A 25344-nucleotide genomic window follows, 5' to 3' on the forward strand; every position below is an offset into this window, starting at 1 on the left:
CTCCCTGTCCATCACCAACTCCCGGAGTTCACCCAGACTCATGTCCATCGAGTCAGTGATGCCATCCAGCCATCTCATCCTCTGTCGTCCCTTTCTCCTCCTGCCCCCAATCCCTCCCAGCATCAGAGTCTTTTCCAATGAGTCAACTCTTCGCGTGAGGTGGCCAAAGTACTGGAGTTTCAGCTTTAGCATCATTCCTTCCAAAGAAATCCCAGGGCTGATCTCCTTTAGGATGGACTGGTTGGATCTCCTTGCAGTCCAAGGGACTCTCAAGAGTCTTCTCCAACACCACAGTTCAAAAGCGTCAATTCTTCAGCACTCAGCTTTCTTCACAGTCCAACTCACATCCATACATGACCACAGGAAAAACCATAGCCTTGACTAGACGGAACTTTATTGGCAAAGTAATGTCTCTGCTTTTGAATATGCTATCTGGGTTGGTCATAACTTTCCTTCCAAGGAGTAAGCGTCTTTTAATTTCATGGCTACAGTCACCATCTGCAGTGATTTTGGAGCCCGAAAAAATAAAGTCTGACACTGTTTCCACTGTTTCCCCATCTATTTCCCATGAAGTGATGGGACCAGATGCCACAACCTTCATTTTCTGAATGTTGAGCTTTAAGCCAACTTTTTCACTCTCCTCTTTCACTTTCATCAAGAGGCTCTTGAGTTCCTCTTCACTTTCTGCCATAAGGGTGGTGTCATCTGCATATCTGAGGTGATTGATATTTCTCCTGGCAATCTTGATTCCAGCTTGTGTTTCTTCCAGTCCAGCGTTTCTCATGATGTACTCTGCATAGAAGTTAAATAAACAGGGTGAAAATATACAGCCTTGACGTACACCTTTTCCTATTTGGAACCAGTCTGTTGTTCCATGTCCAGTTCTAACTGTTGCTTCCTGACCTGCATACAAATTTCTCAAGAGGCAGGTCAGGTGTTCTGGTATTCCCATCTCTTTCAGAATTTTCCACAGTTTATTGTGATCCACACAGTCAAAAGCTTTGGCATAGTCAATAAAGCAGAAATGCATGTTTTTCTGGAACTCTCTTGCTTTTTCCATGATCCAGCGGATGTTGGCAATTTGATCTCTGGTTCCTCTGCCTTTCCTAAAACCAGCTTGAACATCAGGAAGTTCACGGTTCACGTATTGCTGAAGCCTGGCTTGGAGAATTTTGAGCATTACTTTACTAGCATGTGAGATGAGTGCAATTGTGCGGAAGTTTGAGCATTCTTTGGCATTGCCTTTCTTTGGGATTGAAATGAAAACTGACCTTTTCCAGTGCTGTGGCCACTGCTGAGTTTTCCAAATTTGCTGGCCTATTGAGTGCGGCACTTTCACAGCATCATCTTTCAGGACAAAGCAGCTCAGGCCCCAAATGGCTTGTCTTCTGTCCCCAGAGCCTTGTTCTCTCTCCGGGGACCCTCCCCTCACCCTGTCTGCTTACCCCAGGAGGAGGAGGAAGTGGCTCTGGACACCTGCGGAGGGGATGGCCGTGTCCTGTAGTGGACTGAGGGGTGACCGAGGAGCCCGCAGAAACGGGGACCTGAGTTGGGGCCCACTGCCCGGAGCAGACTTGACCGCAGTGTGCGGCCCGCCAGCGGCTGGGCTCCCCCCCACCCCTGCTCCCGTGTGGCCGGGGCTGCTGGCAGGAGAGTCCCCCTTGAAGGCCCTCGAATCAAGAGAAGCCCCCCACAAGGGAGTGGCCCCACTGCAGCTTGCAGTCCTTGAGGGGCCCCCACACGTTCAGGAGCTGGTGATGGACAGGGAGGCCCGGCACGCTGCAGCCCGTGGGGTCACAAAAAGGCGGACATGACTCATGGACAGAACTGAACTGAACTGGTTGACCCTGGGGGCAACTTCACTGGCCCCAGAGGCTGGGAGTGGTCACCGAAGGTCCAAACGGGTCAGGCAGGGCCATGGGGACATGAGCAAGGTGGGCGAGGGTGGCAGGAGGGCCTCGGACTGCCCGAGGTAGCAGAGGTGCCCAGCGCCACGGGGCCACCACGTGGAGAATGGTGCCCCGGCTTCTCCCCAGAGCAGTGTCTACCTGGACTTCACAAGCCTCAACCTGGGGATCATCCCAACCTAAAGGCAGGGTGGGTGATGTGCGGGGTGGGAAATGCTGCTGGTCTCAGAAATGCCGCTGGGGGTGGGCTGCCTGCTGTGTGCGGGGTCCTGGTTCAGGCACGGGAGCCACAACTCAGATCTCAGGGCCCGGCCTCCTCTCCCTGCCCCTGACCTGGGGTCCTAAGGATGCTCTCGAACGGAAGAGGGCGGGAGGCGGGGCTTGGCTGCAAGGGCCGCTGGCAGGAAGAGGGCCTCGGCCGCCGCTGTCCACCAAGCACAGCAGCACAGAGGCTTTGCTGTGCACAGGAGTGAGGAGCTCCCTGGGCGAGGGAGTTGGCCCCGCTGTGGCACTCGTTTGGGAGGGAGGGAAGGGGAGAGGGCATCCCAGCTGAGGGGGGCTCAGGTGTCCTGACCCGGCTACAGCCGGGGAAACCGATGGGGCTGGGAGGGGGCGTCCCCCCAGGTTGGTGAGAGGAGCCCTGGGCCCCCTGTGGTTGGTCCTGAGCTGGAAGGCGCGTCAGTGACTACCAGGGCCCGTCGCTGCTGAGGCTGTGGTTTGGCTTCTGGGCTGGCGGTGGCAGAGGCCGTGGGCCAAGCACCGTGGTCGCCTGTGAGCTGGCCGCCCTGCCCTTGGAGTCTCTGCACCAGTGATGGGGCTCCACGCGGAGCGGGACTGAAATGCTTCTGTCGTTGGCTTGTTTTTAGGTTTCCGGAGGGGAGCACGTAGCCCCCACGGCTGTGGGGTAGACAGCCCTGCGGTAGAAGCAGAGTGAGCTCCAGGGGGCCCAGGAGGGTGGAAATGTAGGGACAGTGCTGGCCCTGCTGAGTGGCACTTAGTCCAGAGCAAAGTCCCTGCCGCTGCAGGCACCAGCACACAACCTGCGGGGTGTTGCCTGGGCCTGGGGCGTCACCCCTGTGGGAGACCTGCCTAACAGACAGCAGGGGAGCCAGGGTGACCGCCAGCCTGGAGGACCCGCCTGCCCGTGGGCTTGCTGGATGGCCCACGCCAGCCTCTCTCTCTTTCACTCTGAGCTGATGTCGCCCAGGTCCCGGGCCTCCTCGTGACTGGGGCTGCGGTTCTGTTCCTGGGAAACCCCTGCAGATACAGAGTCAGAAGCCACCGCCGCCATCAGCTCAGCCACCAGACAGGCCCCAGAGGGGCATGAGAGGCTGCCTTCACCAGCCAGTCGGGGTCACAGTCACGGCCACGGCTCCGGCCACGACCCTACGGTCCCAGGGGAGGCCTGTGGGCCTGGGGAGGGATTCTTCTTTTGCCTGGAGGTTCACAAAGTGGAGGAAACACCCCTCAGATGCAAGTGCCCTTTGCTTTCGCCCTCCCGCCGGCCCCTATGCCAGGGTGGGGTGGGGGCTCTGCTGCTGGGCCTCCCATCATCCTGCTCCCCCCAGGCTCCTTCCCGGCTGCCCCAGGCCCCCACCTGCCCCAAGGGCACAGCCCTGCCCTGGCGTCCCCTGATGCTTGGCCTGCCCAGCCCGCCCTGCCCCACCGTCTCCCTGCCCTGGGCAGCAGAGGCCTGGGGAGGACGTCTGCGGTGAGTGCAGACCAGGCTGGCGCTGGGCACCCCCGCAGGGATACAAGAGCGAGGCCCGGGTCACTGTGCGTGCACCTGTGGGTCCATATGGGAGACCAGTGTGTGTCTCTGTGTGTCTCTGTGTGTCTGCATGTCTGTGTGTCCATGTGTATGTCTGTCTGGGTCTGCATGTCTATGTGTGCGTTCATGAGTGTGTCCGTGTGTCTGTCTGTATCTGCATGTCTGTGTGTCCGTGTGTGTGTCTGCACGTCTGTCTCTCTGTCCGTGTGTGTCTGTCTGTGTGTGTCTTTGTCCATGTGTCTGCATGTCTGTGTTCATGCATGTGTCCTTGTGTCTGTATTTGCATGTCTGTGTGTGCATCTGCGTATCTGTCTCTGCATGTCAGTGTCCGTGTGTGTCCATGTGTCTGTATTTATGTGCACGTCTGTGTGTGTGTGTGTGTCTCTGTGTGTCTGTGTTCATGTGTGTGTGTGTCCATATATCTGTAGGGGCTGCGCTGGTCCTGGTCTGACAGGCAGGGCCTCAGGAAGGGTTGAACGGGAATGTCCTGAGCGGAGGAGGCCAGCCTCCCACAGGACCGGCCGCGTCAGCAGTGAGACGACCGTCTGGGGGAGACCGGGCACCCTGGGGGCGGCCAGCTGGGGGTCAGGAGCCTGGGTACAGCTCCTCCCACCACTGTGCAGCCAGCCTGGGGTCAGGGACCCTCTGGGGAGGCCGCCAGGAGCAGACTGAGGGCTGGGATGGCCAGCTGGCCCTGCGCTAAGCCATCTGGGCCTGGGGGCTCACCTGTGGCCTGGCTCCAAGTTGGGGGCTGCAGAGGCCCCCCCCACTGGCAGCGGGAGCTGTGGCCTCTCTTCTCTGCCTGCCTGCCTGCCAGGCACACCTGATGCCCCTTGCAGTGGCTCCCGTGGCCGTTCCAGACGTGGCTCGCACCCTGCCTGGCTTGACCAGGGTCCCCGGGGCCCCACCGGCCCCTTCTCTTGACCACCTGTGCACCCTGTCCTGTCCTCCGGGCAGCAGGGACCTCCCCACGTTGTGAGCTAAGATTCTCGCAGCCCCTCGGCTGAGTTAACGGGCCCTGCTTGGCCTGCCGCCCCGCCCCGGGGCAGGTCCAGGGGTGTGTGTGTGGGGGGGGCAGTTTCTGGCCGCTCAAGCTGGAACCTGGACTCTGGCGACCCCCCTCAGGGGGACTGAGGTTTGCGCTCACAGGGCCTGCTGGTAACACACGTGTGCACACACCTTTGTCTGTGCGCCGGGTTCCCGTGGCCTCTGTGGCCACACGTGGGCTCCTCACCCAGCAGACCCGAGCCCTTCCTGCCGCTGTGTACGAGCCTTGCTTCCTGTTTGTGCTGAGACGCACGCGACCCGGCGTTTACCACCCGAAACTTCTCAGCGCACAGCCCCGTCACACCACCTCCCTGTGACCCCTCGTCCTGTGCGGCTGCAGAGCCGTCCCCGTGAACACTGACTCCCCACCCCCGCCCGCCACCCCCCGCCCCCCAGGAGCCCGACTCCTCCGGGCCCCGGTGTGAGCGAGCCCTGCAGGGTCTGTCCTCCCGGGACGCGTGCACCTCGCTGAGCACCGGGTCCTCAGAGCTCACCCGTGCTGGAGCCTGGTGAGAGGGGAGGGGAGGGGAGATTCCAGAACCTTCCCCGAGTGGAGCCAACACTGGCCTCCTCTTCAGTCCTTCAGTGGGGCCACGGCGCTGGAGGGCAGGGTGCAGGCCCCTGGGCCTCCCGGTGACTGTCGGGCGAGTAACAGAAGGCCAGCAGGGGCGCGGAGGACACCGAGGGGGCCCCGGGCTGTACCTGGGCCTGCTGCCCCAGCTCTGCCTCCGGCCCATGTCCCGTGGGGGAGCTGCCTTGTCCGTGGGCCTCCTGGGCCTCTGCCGCTCATCCTGGCTCCTCTCAGATCCTGCCAGGAGGCCAGGAGGCAGAGGCGTTCCAGCAGCTTCCAAGCCCGCCGCACACCCTCACGCCCAGACCCTCTCCCATCCGGCTGCCCCCACTCAGCTCGGGCTGTCTCCCCACTTCCACCTTAGTCCCTGCCCAGACCACCCTCCCTGGACAGATTCCTGCCAGCTCCGTGGTGCCCATCCTCAGGCCCCCTCGGCTGCCTGGGGGTCCCCCTTTGTTCAGGGTCCTTCTGAGCTCCGCCCCCCCGAGGCTGGGCCGTATGCCCCCTCCTGTCCCCCTCGTCACCCTGGTGGCCCTTGTCCTCCGCCTCCCTGGCCTCCTCCCTGGGAGCCTCTCCTGGCTGAGGTCCACGTGTGTCCGAGGCTGCAGCTTCGGGGCGAGTGGAAGTTCTCCCCGTCCTCTCACCTGACTTGGGGGCACCAGGCAGAAAGCTGGGCAGGTTTGGGCCTGGCGTGTCCGCTCCTGGGCGTGGGAGCCCTGAGCTGAGCCCTCCCGACCTCCCTTGCCCCCTGCCTGCTCTCCTACCCCGTGAAGCTCCCCCGGCGCCCACCTTGGTGCTCGGCGAGGGGGCACCTCCCCGCAGTCAGCCTCACCCGGGACCCTGCCGGACCTGGCTGAAGCCAGCGCTGGGGCCTCTGCAGGGTTCCGGAGCTGCCGAATCAGCCACCTTGGTGGGGCAGCAGAGAGTCATGGGACGAGACTCCTGTAAACCGAACTGGTGCACTTTTGAGTGACTTTCACCCTTTTTTCTCAATCACATCCAGAAAGGAAGTCATCAGGTAACACCAGAGGCTTCTTGGGTTTTCAGGGGAGAGCAGAGTCCCGTGCCCTGGGCTGCCCCAGCGAGCACGTCCCTCCCCTCCCCGCCCTGCCCCCAGTGGGCTGAGCCCCACTCGCAGGCCCACGGCCCAGGGGTCGGATGACAGGGCACAGCCCAGGTCCCCGACCTCTGACGACAGCTGGCGTCTCTGCCTCTGAATCACTTGGTTCCGGGGCAGGGGAATAACGCAGGCCTTGGAAGCAGGCGTCCCTGGCTTCTGTGACGCCAGCCGAGGTCCTTTCTTTTCTTGCGGCTTCATCACGTCAGTTCCACCCCACCCGTCAGGCTGTGACCCTCCCTGAGACAGCGGCTGCGGGCGCCGTGGTGTTTATTCCGCAGAGGGTGTGGGTTCATCCTCAGCCCCCAGTGTGCCCCCGTCTTTCCTCTTTGGGAACCCTCAGTTTTCTTTGTCTGGGATGGGGGGGCGGTGTCTGTTTTGTAAGTAAGTTCATTTGTGGCTTTTTTTAGACTCACATGTAAGCCGTGCGTTTTCTCTGACTCGCTGCGCTGAGTGCGACCGTCTCTAGGTCCGTCCACGTTGCTGCGAACAGCATTGTTCCGTCTGCTTTAACGGCTGAGTGGCATTCCGTTGTCTTACAGGCCACGTCTCTATCCGTTCCTCTGTCCACAGACGCTTGGGCTGTTTCCGTGTCTGGCTGCTGTGAGCAGCGCTGCAGTGAACACTGGGGGTGGGGTGTCTTTCCTTTCGATGCCCGTCCTTGCTGGCGTGGGAACCCGGAGGAGCTGCTCTCCCAGGGAGCCTGAAACTCTCTTCCCCTCCCCTCCGGCCTGGCCCCTCCTGTGACCCCCTCCCCTCCGGCCTGGCCCCTCCTGTGACCCTGGCCCCTCCTGTGACCCCGTCCCCTCTGGCCTGGCCCCTCCTGTGACCCCTCCCAAGCTGCAGTCACGGGGCTTTTCTGGTTCCCCTTCCTGTCCTGCATCCCTTTTCTCCTCAGCAATTAGATGGTCTGGCCCTGGGTTTTGTTTTCCTCCGGGCGTTCCCTCATATCACAGGGTCTGACCCGCCAAGCTTGTCTCTCAAAGGACCTGGATCTTGTGTTGGGGCACAGCCTGAGCTGGTGGATTCTGAGTCTGAGGCCTGTGTGACCTTGGCAAACTTCGGCGGCAATCAGAGCTTATTTTTAAAATGTATTTTTAACTCATTGCTGTGAGAAAATAGAAATTAATGGCTTGCAGCTTTTATACAAAAAGCTGTTCTCTGTAGACAGAGGCGGGATGTACGAGCTAGCACAGCCCTCTCCGCGCTCACGTGACTCGAGCCCAGCGTTTAAGGTTTGAATGAGGTCATTAAGCTGAGAGATAGCTGTCCAACCCAGAGACTGTCCATCAAACGCACTTCCCTTCTCTCTCTCCTCACGGAATCAAAGAAAGCCAAGAAGAGAGGTGGGTTTGGTTCAGTTTGCCAGAGCAGATCTGAAGTTTGAAACTCAGGGTGACGGCTCAGCCCGTGTGGGGAATGGTTAGCAGAATTGGCCACAGCCGGGCCTGTGTGTGTCCCCGCGCCCCCCACCCCCGACACACACAAGCGTCCCTCAGAGGTTGACGTCCGGGAGTCTCGGCTGGAGCCACGTGTGGCCCCCAGCCTGGCTGCAGTCCTCTCCCTGGGCCCACGACGGGTGGCATGACCTTGGGGCAGGTCCCAGTCTCGGTATCTGGGCTGTGGGTAATAATAGGGTAGAAATCACCACCCTGGGCACTCGAGGGTGGCCCGCTTATCTGCGGGCTGCAGCAGCTGTTTCATTTAAAAGATTGTGAGGTATTTTTGTCTCCACTGCATGTCACCAGACACAGCAGGTCCAGAGGAGTGTCCCACGAGAGTCGGTACCCCCGTCTGTGGGTGAGAGTTGGCCACTGAGAGGCCTCCTGTCTCCTTCTGGGGGGCTGTGTGCACGTGTGTGCACCTCTGTGTGACCCCGTACCCGCAGGGAGCATAGTTTAAATGCTCGTGTTTACTCGACACAGACCCTGGAAAGTGTTCCCCACGACCCTGTACAGGGAGCACGGAGTAAAGGGAGTGATCAGGAGGTGGGAGGAACCCAGGTGTCCGTCAACGGCTGACCGATAAACCAGTGAGGCCCATTTAGACGCTGGAATGGGATTCCGCCTCCCAAGGAAAGACGTCTGAGACTTCCCTGGTGATCTAGTGACTGAGACTCCGAACTCCCAAAGCAGCGGGCCTGGGTTTGATCCTGGTCAGGGAACCCCGATCCCACATGCTGCGACTGAGACCCAGAGCAGCGAAATAAATAGATAAATATAATTTAAAAAAAACAAAAAACAAAAAAGACCTTCTGATACAGGCCCCAGCGTGGAAGGCCCTCTAGGCTCTGCTGTCAAAGGACAGGCACTGAGCAAGTCCCCGCCTAAGGGCCCGGATAGTCAGACCCCCCAGAGGCAGAGCATAGGGTGGCAGGTCCCTGGGGCGGGGAGGGGGTGGGAGCTGACGTTTAAGGGAGACAAGTTCAGTTTTGCAGTATGAGAAAGTCCCAGATATGGAGACGGTGGTAGTGGCTACTTAACCACGCGTTTATGTGAATGAACACCGCAGAGTATTTGTGGGGCCCTGCCCAGCAGGGGGCTTCCCTGGGGGCTCAGATGGTAAAGGGTCTGATGGTCTTTCTCCTCCGGTGAGGGCTGCTCACCCCAGTCCACGCTGGAGCCCCACCCAGCCCTGTCTAGCTCACTGTCCCGGCAGCGGTCCGTGCCGGCTGCTGGTCCTCCTTCCCGCTGTCACGCGGGCAGGATGGTGCGGCCCCCTCTGCCTCCCCGCCTCACACAGCCCACCACAAGGGCCCGCTCCCTGCTCGCTGGTCGCTGTTGGCAGGGCTCGTCCATTGCTTGCAGTGGACCGACCGGCCTGCTGCTGGGAACACCTGGGGTGTCTGTGGGCCCACACAGTACTGTGGAATCTCTGGGCGGTGACAGAGCGTGGTTTGCACACCTGCCCGTCAGGTAGCCCCGTGCCCCGCCCTCGCCTGCATGGTGCCTGTCCTTCTGCCGGGAGGTCCTTCCAGGGTCCGCCCAGGCCTGGGTTGGCTGCCCAGCCCGCGGCTGCCATGGGCTCCGCACCCACTTTCCCACCCCAGCCGTGTCTGTGGAGCACAGAGGTGGTCACTGTCCCCAGTGACCACTTAGGGTCCTCTCGTGAAAAGTGTCCCAGGTCATGACAGAGTCCCCAGCCTCCACTCCTGTGTGAGCTTCCTAGGAGGCTCAGTGGTAAAGGACCCTCAGGTCAGTGCAGGAGACACAGGAGATGTGGGTTTGAACCCCGAGTCGGGAAGACCCTGGAGGAGGGCATGGCAGCCCACTCCAGTATTCTGGCCTGGGGAATCCCGTGGACAGCCCATGGGGTCACAGAGTCCAATACGACTAAGCATGTCTGTGTTTTCCAGCCTTGAGCTCAGGCTGCAGGCCTGGGGCCTCTCTGATGGTGAGCCCCGGAGCCACCCCACGGGGTGTCCTGGGAGCCTGCTGGGTGGCCAGGCTGCCCGCAGCCCTAAGGGAACCCACGGCGCTCTGAGGGGTGAGACGGGAGCCTGGTCACCGCATCAACAGGAAGGTCCTGAGGGGACCCAGTGCCGCGTGTGGAACCCGACGCCCTTTAGGAGGACTGCTGTTGGGAACCACCTGCAGGCGGGGCTGGGATGGAGGACCGAGCAGCAAAGGGGAGCCGCTGGGCCTGAAGGGAGGTCAGGGGCTCCAGAGTTTGAAGCTGACACTCCTGTCAAGCTCCCCAGCCTCACACCCCATCCTGGCACAGGAGGCTGGTGCCGGCCCACCTGGGAACTCCCCTGAGAGTCCGGCGAGGGTGGCTGTGCCCTGACCTCGCCCCGAGCCCTCCCGGGCCTGGGCTGGGGGTGCGTGGACGTGCAGGGGGCTGGGATCTGCCCGGAGATGGCAGAGGGGGGCAGGGGGCTGAGAGACTGGGCTGAGAGCCCCGAGGCCCTGAGCGTCGCCTCTGCTCCTGGTGGCTGGCCCGAGGGTGAGACGAGACGGGAGCTGCAGACCGGGTTGGATGGGAGGTGGCATCACACATGGGCATGGCCGAGGGCGGGGGCTGCTCCCAGGGTCCCTGCGGGGCTGACGGCCCTCAGGGGGTCGGGGTCCGGGGTGATGAGGGCTCCGGGCTTCCAGGCCCCTCTGGGGCCCCAGGACAGGGTTGGGCGGGGCCTGCAGTGACCACAGGACTGGCCTTTGCAGCCCCGGGTCCCACTGCTTGAAAAGCGCCGTGTTGTCAGAGGTGCGACCCTCAGCGTCGTGGTGAGACTTGGAGCATCCTGTGGATCGGGCAGGACTTCTTCGAGCTTGCCTGGGACCTCTTAGCTCCTGTCTGCAGTCTGAGGTCCAGACGAGCGTCTGTGCTTTCCCAGGGAGGGTCTCACAGGCCAGATATGGTTTCACGAAAGAGTGGCGGGGCCGGCCTGCTGAACCGGGTGTCATGTGCGGCCCCACCCTCCCGGGACCCTCCTGAGGTGGGCAGTGGGCACCCCCTTTGAGAGCACTGTGGCCCCTCTCCTTTTTGGAGAATTACAGCCATGGGGGCTGTGGTCCCTGGGGCTCCGGGCAGCTGAGACCCTCCCTCTCTGCCCCCTGGCAGATCTCAGCCCTGACCCTCTTCCCAATAAACCTGCTGGAACGACCCCCAGAAATGGCCGGCATCTTCGGGGGTTTCAGCTCAGTTCAGCCCCATCCCGGCCTGTTCTGGGCCGTGTCCCACCCAGTCCCATCTCCGCCCAGGCCCACCCTCTCCCGGTGGGGGGATCCCCATCTCAGGGTCCATCACGCCCAGAGTGGCCTTCCGAGGCCCTGGCTGGCAGCTGAGCTTGTCCAGTCGTCCGAATGTCCTGCGGGCGGAGGGCCAAGAATCCCGTGGGGCCCGGCCAGGCCCAGTGTTTCTCTTTGCCGCCCCCATCCCTTCTCTGCAGGGTTTGGAAAGCTCTTTGCAAAGTCCTCAGATTACAGGGCCGAGTTTCTCAGGGTGGGGATGCCGCTCTCTCATCAGGGGCTCTGGGTCCCCTTGGTGGAACGTGGGCAGGAACCGGGAACCCGAGGCTGTGCTCCCCCGACCCCACCTGCGTCCCACCCTGGCCGGAGCCCGTGAGGACTGTTCCCAGAGCTGACGGCGAACGGTTGTTCGAGATTCATTGAAAAGAGGCTACTTGTGGAGTTAGAGGACAGGATGCGTCTCGGGCTTTAAAAGAAGTGGGAAGCCCTCGGTTGTTCTAACTCAGGAGTCCTGGGGGTGAGGTCGCAATAAGGGTGAGGAGGGTACTGCCCGCTGGTGTGAGGGCCCCCCAGCCTTGGGTGTGGGAGGTGAGATGCCCCGCCGGCCCCGTGGGGGTCTCCCGGATGGTCTGCCCTGCGACTGGCTCCCAGCCTCCAGCGCTCAGGCTCTGGGCTTCCTTTCCTCCGCTCCGCCAGGTCTCGGGGGTCTGCTGGTCTTCAGCACCACCCACCAGGGACTTTGCAGGGAGGTGCCGCCCACTGCTGCGTGCGCCCTGTTCCCGGAGGCCGAGGGCAGGGTGGGCGGGCCTGGGACATCCAGGCACCAGGATGAGCTGGCCACTCAGCCAGGAGGCAGCTGACGTCCTCAGCGGGGACAGGGGGGGCGGGCCTCCCCGGGGACACGGAGGGCGTGGAGACAGCGTCCAGGATCCTGCGAGGCCCCTTGGAAACAGGCGCGTCTGTTGTCTGTTCCGTTGTCTCACTGGACATCTAGCTGATTCACAAAGTTGTGTGGTTTCAGGTGCCCAGCAGAGTGGTTCAATTACACACACACATTCTTTCTCAGATTTTTTCCCTTATGGTGTATTACAAGACGCTGAGCAGAGTTCCCTGTGCTATGTAAGTAGGTCCTTGATGTTTGTCTCTTTTACATATACTGAAAAAAGGAAATCTATTTACCGAGAGCTCTAAAGCTATCTTAGTTTGAAAAAATCCCAAACCGACAGGAACGTGCAAGGACCCACATGTGCCCCTGTGCGGTCCTTGCCCGCCACACGCCCCCCCCACCCCCACCGCCACCCCGCTTCAGCCCTTTCACCTGGAAAGAGGGCTGGGTTTTGTTTGCTTCTCAGGTGGCAACAACGTGATTCAGGAGCCAGGCATTGTTCCATGGGACCCAGAGCCAGCTGGGGCCAGGGCGCTGGCCCAGGCTTCGAAATGCAGGGCTCCTGAGTGGGCCGGACTTGGGTCCCCGAGGAGGAGCCCCCAGGTGGGGGGCCTGGACTTGGGGTCACAGTGTGTGGGCGGGCTGGATGCAGGGTCACCGACAAAGGCTTCTGCAGACTCAGCACCGACTGCCACCCCAAGTTACTGCTGCCTGTGGGCACGGGTTGGGGGGTAAGTTTTATTGGCAGGGCCCCGAGGGCAGGAGGCCTGCCAGCCTCCTCACAGCCTGGGCGGGTCTCAGCTCATGGTGGCCTCGGGAGCTTGCCAGGAGGTCCACCCCTCGGTTTTGCAGATGAGGAAACTGAGGCCAGAGGTTGCTGGCAGGGGCTGGGGTCGGCCCTTGGGTTTGCCGCTCTCTCCAGGCGGGGAACTTGCTGTCTGGAGGAGGCCCCGGGCTGGTTTGGTGTGTGTGTTGTTGGGGGGGTGTCCCAGGCATCGGGCAGGGGCGACCCCTCTCTGAACCACGGTTGTGCAGGGTCCTCGTGGGTGGCAGGAGAGGGTCTGTTGCCCCCACCCCTCAGCCCCGCATCCGTGGTGTCATCTTCCCCAGGGAGCTGGCCCTTCCCAGAGAACGTCTGGGGACCCTCCCTGACCTGCAGGGGGGTGGACAGCCGCCTAGCACCATCCGCAGCCCGGAGCTTGAGCCTCGGCTTGGCTTTTTCGTGTTGAGTCCTCTCCTTCTCCTCAATCACTAAATACTTCGAAGGTCACCTCGAGGAGTTACTGCCTTTGTGTTTGGGAGCCTCATTGTAACTGAGCGTTTGCCCAGTTTCAGGGGCACACCGGCTGACAGTATTGTCCCAGTAGGGACTCTGCTCCTAGGGAGCAGAGAGGAACGAGGAAGTGCATTTGGAAGCCTGCTGACACTGAAAAAGGCCGGCCTCTGCCATCTGACACACCGGCCCCTTCCACAGGCCTGCAGAGCCCCTCTGCACAGGCTGGGCTGCGGGGGTGGCTGGGTCAGCTGCACCCCCCCCTCGGAGGGCTGGTGCCGGGTAGGGGTGGGAGACAGGGGAGCCTTCCCAGTGGGCCCAGCGATCCGGGGCCGGGGTGGGACTCTAGACCGCCTCACTGCTTCTCTCGTCTTCCATGGGGATCAGCTTTTCTGGGCCTGGCTCTCTGCGGTTTGGATGTTGACAAGAACCCAAGGCAGGGGAATGCACAGCCAGATGCCTGAACAGAGATCAAGATAAAGCCTCCTGGCTAAGGCCCGTAGCAACCCCAGGCCTCAGTAAACAACCCGCCTGCTGTGCAGGAGACCTGGGTTCAACCCCTGGGTCAGAAGGTCCCCTGGACGAGGGCATGGCAACCCACTCTGGTATTCCTGCCTGGAAAATCCCATAAGGTCCCTAGCAAAGAGTCAGACAAGACTGATCAAGTAACACTTTCACTTTCCTGCTGGAGGCCAGGAGCAACCCCAGGCCTTTTCAAACAGGATCTGGGCCTGCTTGACCCACTACAGTGCCCCGACCTCGCTGCCCACACCACCTACATTTCACCTCATTTTTGTAAAAACGTTTCTGGGGTGACCCGCTGCACCCCGCCGCTGCAACTCTGAACTCCTTTCTCTTCGATGGACTTTCAGCCGTTGCCAGATTTTCTGTGTCTTTAAGAGACTACAGGGTGCTTGGAGGCCACCTGGCAGGTGGCACCCTGGGTCTGGCAGCCCACCTGTGCCCTTCATGCCCTAGCTTCCCTTTCCCAGGGGCCTCCCCAGACCACACCGCCAGGGTCGGGCAGGGCGGGCTCCCTGAGCCGGCAGGGATGGGCCTGGGGCCCCGGTGGGCGGGTGCCCGCGGCGGAGCGCCTGGCGACCTGTGTCCTGCCCGTGTCCCTTGTGGACTGAGCCCTCTGCTCGCGGGAAGTGCTTCCCTAACCCGAGCTCTGGGTGAGTCAGGCAGCGGGGAGGGGAGACGCCCTCTCGGGTGAGGGGGCCGTGAGGCCGGAAGGGGTCCAGCTTCGGGCAGCGGGCTGGCAGCGAGGGCGCTGAGCGGGCAGAGGCCTGCGCCGGACATTGGCAAAGCGGGCAGCTCCGGAACCGAAAGTCAGCCGCTGGGGCGGGGCGGGCCGGGGGTCCGGAGGCGGCGGCGGCCCCCGCGCGCGGGCCGGGGGAGGGTTCTCGGTGGAGGGCGCCCGGCGTGGCTCCGGGCACACAACTTCGCCGGGGCCGGCGGGCCGGCAGGTGCGGTCACGTGGGGCGGGCGGGCCGGGGGCGGGCCGCGCGGACCCCGCCCCTGCGCCCTGGTCCGGCCGCGTCGGCGGGAGCGGGCGGAGCCGCGCCCGGGCGCGCGGAGCCGAGCGGGGAGCGTAGAGTGGCCGGAGCTCCGGGCTCGCCATGCCCACCAACTTCACCGTGGTGCCCGTGGAGGCGCGGGCGGACGGCGCCCAGGAGGAGGCGGCGGAGCCGAACGAGGCGCCAGGCCCGCCCGAGGGCGGCGAGCCCGACTGCCCGAGCCTGGGTGAGCGCGGCCGCACCTGCCCGCGGGACAAAGGCGGAGGCCCGGCTGCGCGGGTCGGCGGGCGCGCGGGGGAGGCCGGGGCCGGAGGAGAGGGCGTCTCGGGAGGAGGGGCGGCCGCGGGGCGGGGAGGCGGACGGCGCGCCTAGAAGGGCCGTGGGGCTGCTCTCCGCCCCGTTCCCGGGCCCCGCCGGTTCCTCTCACTCCTCGCTAGTTCCACCACTTTGCCTGCCCCTGCAGTTCCCCTCTCGCCGCCCCGTCTCCTGCCTGCCGCGGCCCGCTGCCCGAGCTTCGTGGTGGGGGCGCAGGGCGAAGGCTTCAGGGACCGTGGGCTCGCATATGCCGCGCCCCCATGTCCCTCCCCTACGCGGCCCCGGCCCGGGACGCAGAAAGCACCTTTTCCCCCACTTGGGGAGGGGTCGTGAGGAGGTGCGAGACGCCCTAGGTAGCTGTGGAGACGGAGGAGGGTCTCTTCCAGAGCGTCCCCAGGCCCCCCAGGTGACCTGGTGTGACCTCCACCCCCGGAGAGGCCGAGGGGGGCGGAGTGCCTGCCTGCTTCCTTCCCGGCCGCCTCTGCTCCACTGCGCTCCGCTCGCTCTGGGGCAAAGGGCCGCCAGGCAGATAAGCTGCCAGGAGGACCGGCCCACTGCCCTGTGGGGTCCTGCGCTGGAAGGACAGCAGGTCCCTGCCGGGCGGAGAAAGGCCGCCATCGCCCCCCACAGAGCTGCTCAGACCCGGGTCCTCCTGCCCCTGTGTTTCTGGAGCCCGGAGGTCTCTGGCACTTTCACTTTCTCTGTGGGGTGGGGATCCCCAGCCTGCTTCTCCATCACGGGGGCTCCAGGCCCCGACTTCCCTACAGCTGGTGGGTGGATCACCCGAGGGCGCCGCCTCATCTCTGGGCTCAGCCCCTGTCGAAGTTGGGGTTACTGCAGCATCAGGGAGCAGGTGACCAGGCAGGAAAGACGGTGACGCCAGGGCAGGCGAAAGGTCCTTCGAGCCGCCTCCAGGACAAGAGGCCGGGTACCTCCTGGGGCTGTGCACCATCCCGGCCGGTGAGGGCGGCTCCGCAGGGTCCTGCCCCCTCCCTCAGGGTCTGCCTGCTTTCCTCTGCACACAGGTATGGGACTGGGCAGGGCTCCAGCGGCCTGTCCGGTGGAAAGCAGGCGGGACTTGCAGGTAGAGTCCCTGAGCCCAGCCTCCCCAGCCGCGGCTCCGGCTAGGGGGCCAGCAGCCTTCCCAGGTGAGCCGCACCTCCCTGGCCCCCAGGAGCCATCGGGTCCTCAGGGGACCCTTGCCGCCCCCCAGGAGGGCACCCCCCCACCCGCTGGCCCCTTCTCAGGCAGGCCTCAGTGGCTGTCTGCAGACCTGGGCATGGCTGCAGGGGCCCGCGAGCCCCCTGCCCACCCTGGGTCTGAGGCTCCTGCTTTCTCTGCCAAGCCCACTTCAGCCCCTGCCTTGGGCTTGTCCAGCATCGCGTTTGCTTGCGTGTTCAGAGGCAGGGGCCCTGGCAAACACCACGTGTGGGCATCTCGCGTGCCTGTCGACAAGCCCTCCGGGGTCTGAGCTGACCCTGGCCTTGAACGAGCTGGCACAGGACTGAGCCCGGGGCTTCTCTGTCTTCACTCGCGTTACCTTGGAGGAACGGCAGCAGGGGCCTTGGTTCTCTGGGCAGAGCCCCTGTGGCTCTGCAGGCAGGCGTGCTGTTGCCTTTCAGAGTCTGCTCGAAGCCGCCAGCCCACAGTGGTGCCCAGAGAGGCCTTGTGATGGTGGCCAAGGCATGGCCAGTGTGATGGGGCGGCTGGGAAACAGCTCACGTTCTGCTGTTGAGGGGCCCACCCTGCAGCAGGGAACTGCTGGTGGAGCCCCTCGCAGGCCCATGTGTGGGGTCCTTGCCCCCTTGGCCCAGCCTAGGGCCTCGCCTACTCATCACAGGGTCACTGAAGATCCTTCCCGACTCTGTGACTGGCCCTTGAACCCCTGAGGAGGCGCCTGGCTTTCCGGCTGGGCCTCCTGATGGTGCTGGTGAGACAAGCTCAGGGAGGCCTTCCCGAGCTGGAGCATGCTGGAAATTGAGGGCTGGGGGAGGGCTGCCCCTGGAGGGGCCGGGCTCACTTCTGCGCCTACTTGGCTGACGCGGCCGTGGGACCAGCCCAAGTCTGCCCACCCGAGCCCACGGGCCTGGCGCGTGAGCCCGTGACACGTGGAGGCCGGCCCAGGCTGCCTTTGCTTCCTGCGCTCCCCTGCGCTCCTGGCCAGGCCTGCGTGGGGCCCTGTGGTCAGTGTGTGAAGCCATGGCCCGCTTCTGGCCGTCCGAGGCCCGGGCCTCCACTGGGGCGCGGTGGCCGACACCCAAGTCTTGACCTTGCGCTGCTGCTGCTGTTGTGACCTTGGCTGAGTCGGGTTGGCAGGCCTGGGGTTTAGAGCTGGGGGGGAGGCCTGCGGGCAGTGGTGGGGGGGGCGTCCAATGTTTGGGAGGTGTTGTGTGCGCTCCCGGATATTCGCCGGACCCCGCCAGCCCCCACAGAGGGGGTCCCGCCCGTCTCCCCCCGGACTCTCCCCTCCCCCAGCTCCGCTCTCACTTCCCTTTCCTTCCTGGCTCTTCCTCTTTGGATGCCTTTCCTGTAATTTCTTGCTCTGTGGCTCAAGCCCTGAGGGTCACCTGGGGGCTTCCTTGACCTCTGCGAAGGCAGCCCGAGCTGCCGACCCTGGAAGCCCTGGGGGCGTCATCTGGGGTCCTGCTGGGACTGAGGGGTCCGGGGAGCAGGCTCTGTGCTGCCCGTTTCCCCGTGTGGCCGTAGCCCTCCAGGGGCTGCTCCCACGGGCTGGCTAGGCGAAGGACGTGAGCTCAGCCGCAGGGGCCTGAGATGAGCCTGTGGGTTCTGTCCCGCGGGTCAGGCGTGCAGCCTTGCCCCGTCGCCGGGCTCCAGGAAGGAAGGGCTGCGGACTCTGAGCAGGAAGGGCTGACCCTGGCCCGTGTCCGGCACCCCCGCCGTGGGAATCTCTGTGGGCGGTCTGGGCTCTGGACCTCACTCAGGGAGTCTGTGATGCTGGATGGAGGGGGTGGGAGGGCCAAATTCCATCTTTAAAGGCGCAGGACAGCCCAGGCCTGGATGCTCATGGGGCGGGCGGCCTGCATCCTGGCCTCCCCGTGCCTGTTGAGGCTCTGGGGCCACCTCCAGGCCACGGGTCCTTTTCTTGGAAACCGGGAGAAGCGTTCTGAGTTTCTCTGCCGAGCCCTGCAGACCTGCGTGTGTGCGTGCCTGTGTCTGTGCGTGTCTGTGTGGGTCTTGTGCGTGTCTGTGTGTGTGTGTGTCTGTGTGTGTCTGTCTGTGTGTGTCTGTGTGTGTCTGTGCGTGTCTCTGCGTGCCTGTTTGTGTCTGTGCGTGTCTGTGTGTGTGTCTTGTGCGTGTCTCTGTCTGTGTATGTCTGTGTGTGTTTGTCTGTGTGTGTCTGTGTGTGTCTGTGCGTGTCTGTGCGTGTCTGGGGTGCTGGTTGGAGCACTGCCCTGTGTGTAGGTCCCTGGCAGCCCTGGGCAGAGGGGTGCCTGTGTGCTCCATGGGCTCCATCAGGGAAGAAGGGGCCCCGGAGGCCAGCGGGGTGTGTGCATGGAGGGGCCTCTGTGGCCAGGCTCGCCGCCCCTCTGCCCATCACCTGGGTGGGGCAGTGGGCTGGGCTGAAGGGACCCACTGCTGCTCCAACCCCGGGGGCCTGCTGCTTGGTGGCGCCCCAAGGCCTGTTGGAGAGCGGGGTCCCCTTCTCACCCTGGGACTGGAGGGGACTCAAGTAATTGACTCTAAACGTCTGCTGTTTTGGGCTTCCCAGGCAGAGCTAGCGGGAAGGGAAAGACAGGAAAGAAAGTGAAGTGCTATGTTGTGTCCGACTCTGTGATCCCAGGGACTGCAACCCGCCCAGCTCCTTTGTCCACAGAATTCTCCAGGCAAGAATCCTGGAGTTGGGTGCCATGCCCTCCTCCAGGGGATCTTCCTGACGCAGGGACTGAACCCAGGTCTCCTGCATTGGAGGCGGATTCTTTACCGTCTGAGCCACCAGGGAAGTTCAGTGGTAAAGGACCAGCCTGCGACGCAGGAGACACAAGAGGCTCAGGTTCGATTCCTGAGTCGGGAAGATCCCCTGAAGGAGGAAATGGCAACCCACGCCAGTATTCCTGGCTGGAGAATCCCATGGACAGAGGAGCCTGGCAGGCTACGGTCCACAGGGTCGCAAAGAGTCGGGCACGACTGAGCGACTGAGCACACCACATCCCCTGCGTGGAGGCAGGTGGTGGGCTGGTAAGCTCTGCCTGGAGGAGAGGGAATGGGGGAGACTCACTGCAGCGCTGGAGGCCGGGCGGGGACGGTGATGAGCTTGTGGACCCATCAGGGTCGTGGCACCCCAGGGTCTTGATCTGCTGCAGCTCAGGGTGTCACAGGCTATGCAGCAGCACCTGGGGTGGCCAGAGGTGTCTGCCAGGCCGGACACGGTGGGCGAGGGAGCTGCCCTCCACATCTTGCCTCCCGGAGAACCTGTTTATGGGGATGGGGCTCTGCCCAGCGGCCATAGTCGCGAGCCGACCCTGGCAGGTCCTGGTGCCTGGGCGGGTGACCCCTGGGTCGGCCTGCACTGCTGCGCAGGGGGATTGCGGCCTCATGCGGGGCTATCTTTCCCGGGCCCATGGTCGGGCTCAGGGTGGGAATCGGAGGCACAGGCTGGGGGTGGACGTGTGCCACCGGCCGCCCCCAGGGTCTCCATCCCCAGCCGCACATGCGGGAGGCTTCAGGGCACAGGCTGCTGTCCAGCGGTGAGCATGGGCTGTGGTCTCTGCAGCCACTGCCTTCTGCTCGAGGGGGAAGACCCCCCACCCCGGGGCCCATGAGACGGAGGCCAGGCCAGGTCTGGGGCCTGGCAGGAGTAGACGGCGCCCGGGCATGGCAGCTGGGCCTGGGGCCTTGCGGGCTGCGGCGAGCGGCCGCCGTGGGCTGCCTGCTCGGGGGCCTGGGGCAGCGCTGTCTGCAGAGAGAGCAGAGAATGAAGGGTTAACAGGTCTCTTTCATGAGAAAGCGGGCACCCCCCCGAGAGCCAGGCCTGGTCTGTGCAGATAAGCTGTGCTGCAGTGGGACCAGCCCAGGAATGAGACGCCCTGGCTCCCCCATCCATGGCCGCTCCCCCATCCACGGCGGCCCGCGCTGTGCTGGGCCCGGAGCCCGCTGCAAGGAGCCCCGGTGAGTGCCCTGTCCAGGTGCCCTTGTGGCTGGCGGGGGGTGGGGGTCTGCAGCCGTGCCCCTGGAGGGTGGTTGGGAGCCGTCGGTGCTGGGTCTTGCCTGGGGCCTCAGGCGTCTGTGCGGGCCAGCTGCCCACGTCCCTGCTTGGGCCCAGAGGCGGGGCCCCACTGCGTGTCCGTTTCCTCTTTTTGGGGTGCTTTCTACTGAGGACAGAGTTGGGGGAGGTGTAAGCTCCGTTTCTGAGCTTCACGTGGCCGGGGTGGGACCCGTGACCCTGCGCGAGTTTCCTGGGCTTGGGTTGTCCTCGGGCCGTGTGCTGGGCGGGGAGCCGGACGGGCCTGCGGGCCTGTGGTTGCCCCTCGCAGCCAGGCCGCCCCCTTCTGCCCTGCCTGAGGCTGCTCTGCAGCCAAGCCTGTCTGGGATCTGCATGCGGTTAGCGTACGGCTGTCCCCCAGGGTACCGTCTCTCAGGTGTTCCCCGGAGTGAGCTGTCCCCTGGGGGGTCAGGAGGCCCCTCAGAGACCCCGCATCTTGCTGAGGCTTCTCACCCTGCCTACTCTTCTGCTCTGGAGCTGGCCTGTCCCAGAGGTGGCCCTTGGGTTAGGCCCCGTTCTCAGGAGGCTCGCGGGATGGTACGGTCTCTGGGGAGGGATTGTGTGGAGCCAGCATCAGAGGACAGGAGCCCCAGGTGGTTCTTGGGTTTCCTCCTCTCTCTGAGTGGGGTCTTGACCGCAGCCAGATGGAGCCTGAGCCGGTAACGGGAGCCGCCTCGGGAGGCCGCTGGGGTGCCCAACTCCCGCCTTCGGCTCTGGCTGCGCTGGCCCTGTGCCCCACCTAGGCTGGGATCACAGCCGCGGGTCCCCGAGAAAGGAGTGGCCGGAGAAGGCGTGGCACCCACGTGATGGAGGGGTGGCGGGGAGCCATGCTCCCTGAGTCCACCGGTGGCCCTCACCACCTGGCGCGGGGTCGTGTCCAGATGAGAGGAAAGTCCCTGGAACACACTCTGTTCTGGAGGGCCCAGCTGTGCCCCGTCCCACACGCGTGTGCTGACCATGCGTCTGTGCACACCCCGGGTATCTGGCTGCTCCTCTGTGTTGGCGCCTCTCCGTAGCTGAGACGCCCAGAGCCGCCCCATCTCAGCAGGGGGTGTCTGCAGCCCGACTGTCGGGGTGGCCGTGGCCTCGGTCCTCCCGCCCCGGAGCCTTCCTGAGTCTTTCTCTGAGTCCATCCCGCCCTTCGTGTTTTGAGGAGCACCTTTGTCCCTGGGCTCTGTGGGACAGCGTGGGAGGTGGCGGTGGCGGTGGCGGGGAGGTGGCGGTGGCAGGTTAGAGGGCGGTGAGCAGGACACAGCTGGGCCAGTGGGCCTTGCCCCGTGGCCCTGCTGCCTGCTGTGGGTTTTGGCTCATTCCTGGTCATGCCAGGGTGCTGGTGGCAGGATGCCCCCGGGAATGAGTGTCCTTTCACGAGGGCTCTTTGGAGGTGCATGAGCTGGCCCTGCCCACCTCTCCACGCCGAGCTCCCCCGCCCGCCAGGCGCTGGCTCCAGGCGGCCAGCCAGATGCCAGGCGCACGCCTGTGGAGGGCACTCCCAGGTGGGGGCAGGGTGCCAGGCCCGCTTCCCGCCCTGTACCGTGGTCCGGGGTGGGACGACGCTGCCTGTAGCTCTGGCAGGGGGGCTGTGTCGGTGGTGGGGTCAGCTCGGGGTGGGGCAGAAGGGCTGGGTGCACAGGACAGAGACTGAATCTGCCAACCTGGGGTCACCCGGCCAGGCCCCTGGCAAATGGCGTCTCAGCATCTGGTCCTCCCTGAGATGGCACGGGGGCCTCGCAGGCCAAGAGTGAGGGTCAGGGAGACCCGCGGAGGCTCTGGTGCTCAGGGCCCATCCACCCTGCGGAGGCTCTGGGGGCTCGGGGCTTGTCCCCCCCGCAGAGGCTCTGGGGGGCTTGGAGCCCATCCACCTGCTGCCCCCCTCACGGCTCCCAGCTGTGGGCTGGAGTGTCCATCTCCCACTGGAGCCCCAGGTGGGAAGGCTGGCCGGCCCTCCAGGAGCAGACGCTGGGGGAGATTCCCGTGCCGGAGGCGGTGTCGGCGGGAGGGCTGTGGGTGGCTCTTAGCCTCTGCTTTCCTCTCGGCGTTTCCTCTGTCTTTGCTGCAGAACGAGTTACTGTTTCAGCCCCAGACTTGCTGTGAGAGCAGCGGAGCCCCTGGGCTCGAGCGGTTCTGTTTCTCCGGCCTGATGGCAGGGTGCTCCTTCTCAGCCCGTGCCCCTCGGGCATGCACTGGTGGCCAGGCCCTGGATTTCAGATCCAGCGTCAATCCTGGCCACAGAGCATGGAGGGCAGGGGGCGCTCATTAACTCGGTGTCGGGAGACCTAAAACCCCTGGTTCCAGCCCCGGGTGACGTGGAGGAGAGCCCGCCGTGGGGGCCGTGGCCGTACGGGGAGCCCAGGGAGTGGCCGGTCGGGCTCCACACGAGGTCGGCAGGTGGGGCCACAGTCCTGGAGGTGCCCTGCGCCCCCGGGAGGGCTGAGTGCCCCCTGTGCAGGCCGCCCATGCTTGGTGGCAGGAGGGGGCTGTCGTGGGCCAGCTGACCCTCAGGAGTGCCTCTGGCCCTGAGCCTTGGGGCCTTTCCCGAGACTCATGCTGAACCCCAAACATGGAGATGGAGGAGCTGCTGCCCTCGGGGCCTCGGCGGGCAGGGCTCTGACAGAGGCTCTGCCCCCACCTGGTCCCAGCCACCCCCCACGCCCTGTGGAAGGCCCTGCTGTGTTCATGACAGGGACGCCCAGTCTCCTCCGGGAGCAGGAGCCAGAGTGCCGTGCAGACTTCCCGCCCCGAGTCTGGAGCCCTGCGTTCCACATGTCCCTAGTCCCCACTCACGTTTACTGATTCGCGGTTCAGTTTGCATCTCGTGGAGCCATCAGTGGGGCATCAAAACTGGTGAGGGGAAACCAGATGCAGGGCAAGTGGAAAGGGTGGAGGCCGTGGGGTGGGTCAGCATGCAGGGTGAGCCCCAGCAGTGGCACGCGGGGGGCTTCTGAGGGGGCCCCGCCTGTGAACTGAGGCGGGCTGTTCAGGCGAGGGGGAACGGACAGACGGAGGGGCCAGCTCTGCTGGGGGCGGTGGGGGGTCCGCCCCACAGTCTCCAGGCCATTCTGTGATTAGACGTCTGATGCGAGCCTGGCCTGCCCGTTAGAGCAGGTTAACCCGTGGGGCTGCCTGTCCTGAGCGCCCCGGCCTGGGGATGGCAGGGTGGGGGCTGCCCTCCCAGCCGGCCTGGCCCCAGACACCTGATCTGCATCGGGGGCGCCCTTGTCACATGGCCTGAAGGCCGCTGGACCCTCGGGGGCACCGGGGGACCCGCCCCAGGAGGATGGATGCTTCAGGGCCCCTGGGATTCCCTCTGCTTGGGCTGGTCCTGGGTCCCCGTCATCATGAACAAGCAGAGTGAGCATGGGGCTGCAAGCCTGGAGCGGGGTCCAGGCCCCAGGAGGACCCCCGCCCTTCAGAGTCCCCATGTGAACGGAGGGCTCAGGCTCTAGAGGTCTTCGTGCAGGGACTGCTTTGTGCACACAGGAGTTGTAACCTGCTGCTCCCTTGAGAGATGAAAGTGGACGCTGTCCAGAAGTGAGAGTGATTAACACAGGTGACCCCTCAGGTGGAAACATTGGATTTTTCCTTTAATTACGACCCTGATCTCTGTGCGGGGGTGTTCCGTGTTTTATTTGGGCCGTGCTGGGTCTTTGTTGCTGCCTGGGTCTTCTCTGTCGCAGCGAACAGTGGTTTCTCATTGTGGTGGCTCCTCTTGCTGCGGACCTCAGGCTCCAGGGCCACGCGCTTGGCTGCTCCAGGGCACGTGGGGTCCCCCAGCCCAGGGCTGGACCCCGTGTTTCCTGCTTGGCACGTGGGGCCCCCCAGCCCAGGGCTGGACCCCGTGTCTCCTGCTTGGCAGGTGGCTCCTCACCCCTGGGCCACCAGGGGAGCCAGGAAGCACTCTTTGATCTTTAGTCAGGGGTCTCGGCTGGAGCGGGTTGAGGAGGAGAAGGCTGCCCTCGGCCCGGTCCAGGCCTCCCACCTGTGGCCGCCCCTTGCTTGGGAAGGCGCTCGTCCCCACGTGTGCGTCTCCGTGGTGCTGGGCCTGAGCCCTGGGGAAGCCTCGAGGGCTGACTCCCCGCCCATGTCTCCAGGAGGGGAGGCAGGCAAGTCTTGGTTGAAGGATGAGCTGTGAAGACGGTGGTCCCCCGTGGGAACCGAGGCTTGCGGTGTGCTGGGGGCAGCCTCCAGGCCCGGGGTTTATGGAGACGCTTGAGGGGTGTGCTGCTGTGTCTGTGGTGTGTTTTGTGTGTGTCCCATGTCCTCTGTGCTCGTTGCACGTGACGTCTACAGCGTGCCCAGAAGCCGCAGGTGGGAAGGCAGAGGCCCCCGGGCGCCGGGCTTCCGGTGCGCTCGCCCTGCCTGCAGCGTGCAGCCCATCCTGGCCTGGGGGGTGTCCGCGGCGCTGTCTCCCAGTCTCCACATCGTCCTGTGTAGCTACCGCACCGCCTGACCCGGGTCCGTACACCTAGCGGTGGCCTGTCCCACACCCCAGCCCCTTCTGTTCCCTTCCGGCCTCTGGTCGCAGAGCCCCCTCCGTCTGGGGGACGGGCGGGCTGTCCCAGCTCCCGATCGAGGTCGCTGCTTGCTTTCCCAGCCGTGCCTGGGGCTAACCCCACTGCAGGTGCCCAGCCACCCTGTGCCCAAGGGCGTTCAGGCCGACCCGCCAGAGGCCCCCCGACCACAGGCTGTGCTTCCAAGGTGGGGGCTGGGGTGGGCGCCCCAGGGCTTTTGTGCTGAGCAGAGCGGAGGCCCTGCCCGCGCCAGCCACTTCTCCCGGATGAGAAATACAAGTCCCAGGCAGGGTCCGTGACTTTGTGCAAGGTCGGGCAGACGGGGAACCCGACACCCCTCTGGGGGCGGCCGGCGCGGCTGGAGCCGGCGCCCGGGGCTGGGCCAGCCTGCGTGTCCTCCAGCGTCCCGTCCGCAGACAACTCTCTGCAGCTTCCGTTTACGCCAGAGCCCCAGTCGGAAATGCTGGCCTCTCGTTACCAGAAAAAGGATTGTTATTACCAGAAAAGCACGGTCGTG

General features: G+C 64.3%; 1 protein-coding gene and 1 non-coding gene across 6 annotated transcripts in view; both read left to right on the forward strand.

The window, feature by feature from the left end:
• The window catches only part of SLC12A7 (solute carrier family 12 member 7), a 65493-nt gene that overhangs the window by 12499 nt on the left and 27650 nt on the right, over positions 1 to 25344 (forward strand). For 2 of the 5 annotated variants that reach the window (XM_024981554.2, XM_024981557.2), the window contains exon 1: positions 14818 to 15006. The exons of 1 other annotated variant lie outside the window; for it this stretch is intronic. In XM_024981554.2, the coding sequence (XP_024837322.1) occupies positions 14883 to 15006 (124 nt within the window). In that variant the 5' untranslated portion in view covers positions 14818 to 14882. Of the gene's footprint in view, positions 1 to 12495; positions 12719 to 14817; positions 15007 to 25344 lie in introns of those variants that run through there. 2 more of the 5 variants (XM_024981559.2, XM_024981558.2) reach the window with 2 other exon arrangements.
• MIR12015 (microRNA mir-12015) lies at positions 15650 to 15701 on the forward strand. The gene has a single exon (NR_162359.1). It is a non-coding gene; the product is annotated as a microRNA mir-12015 (primary transcript).

This window comes from Bos taurus, chromosome 20 (assembly GCF_002263795.3).
Source record: "Bos taurus isolate L1 Dominette 01449 registration number 42190680 breed Hereford chromosome 20, ARS-UCD2.0, whole genome shotgun sequence".
Lineage (NCBI taxonomy): Eukaryota > Metazoa > Chordata > Mammalia > Artiodactyla > Bovidae > Bos > Bos taurus.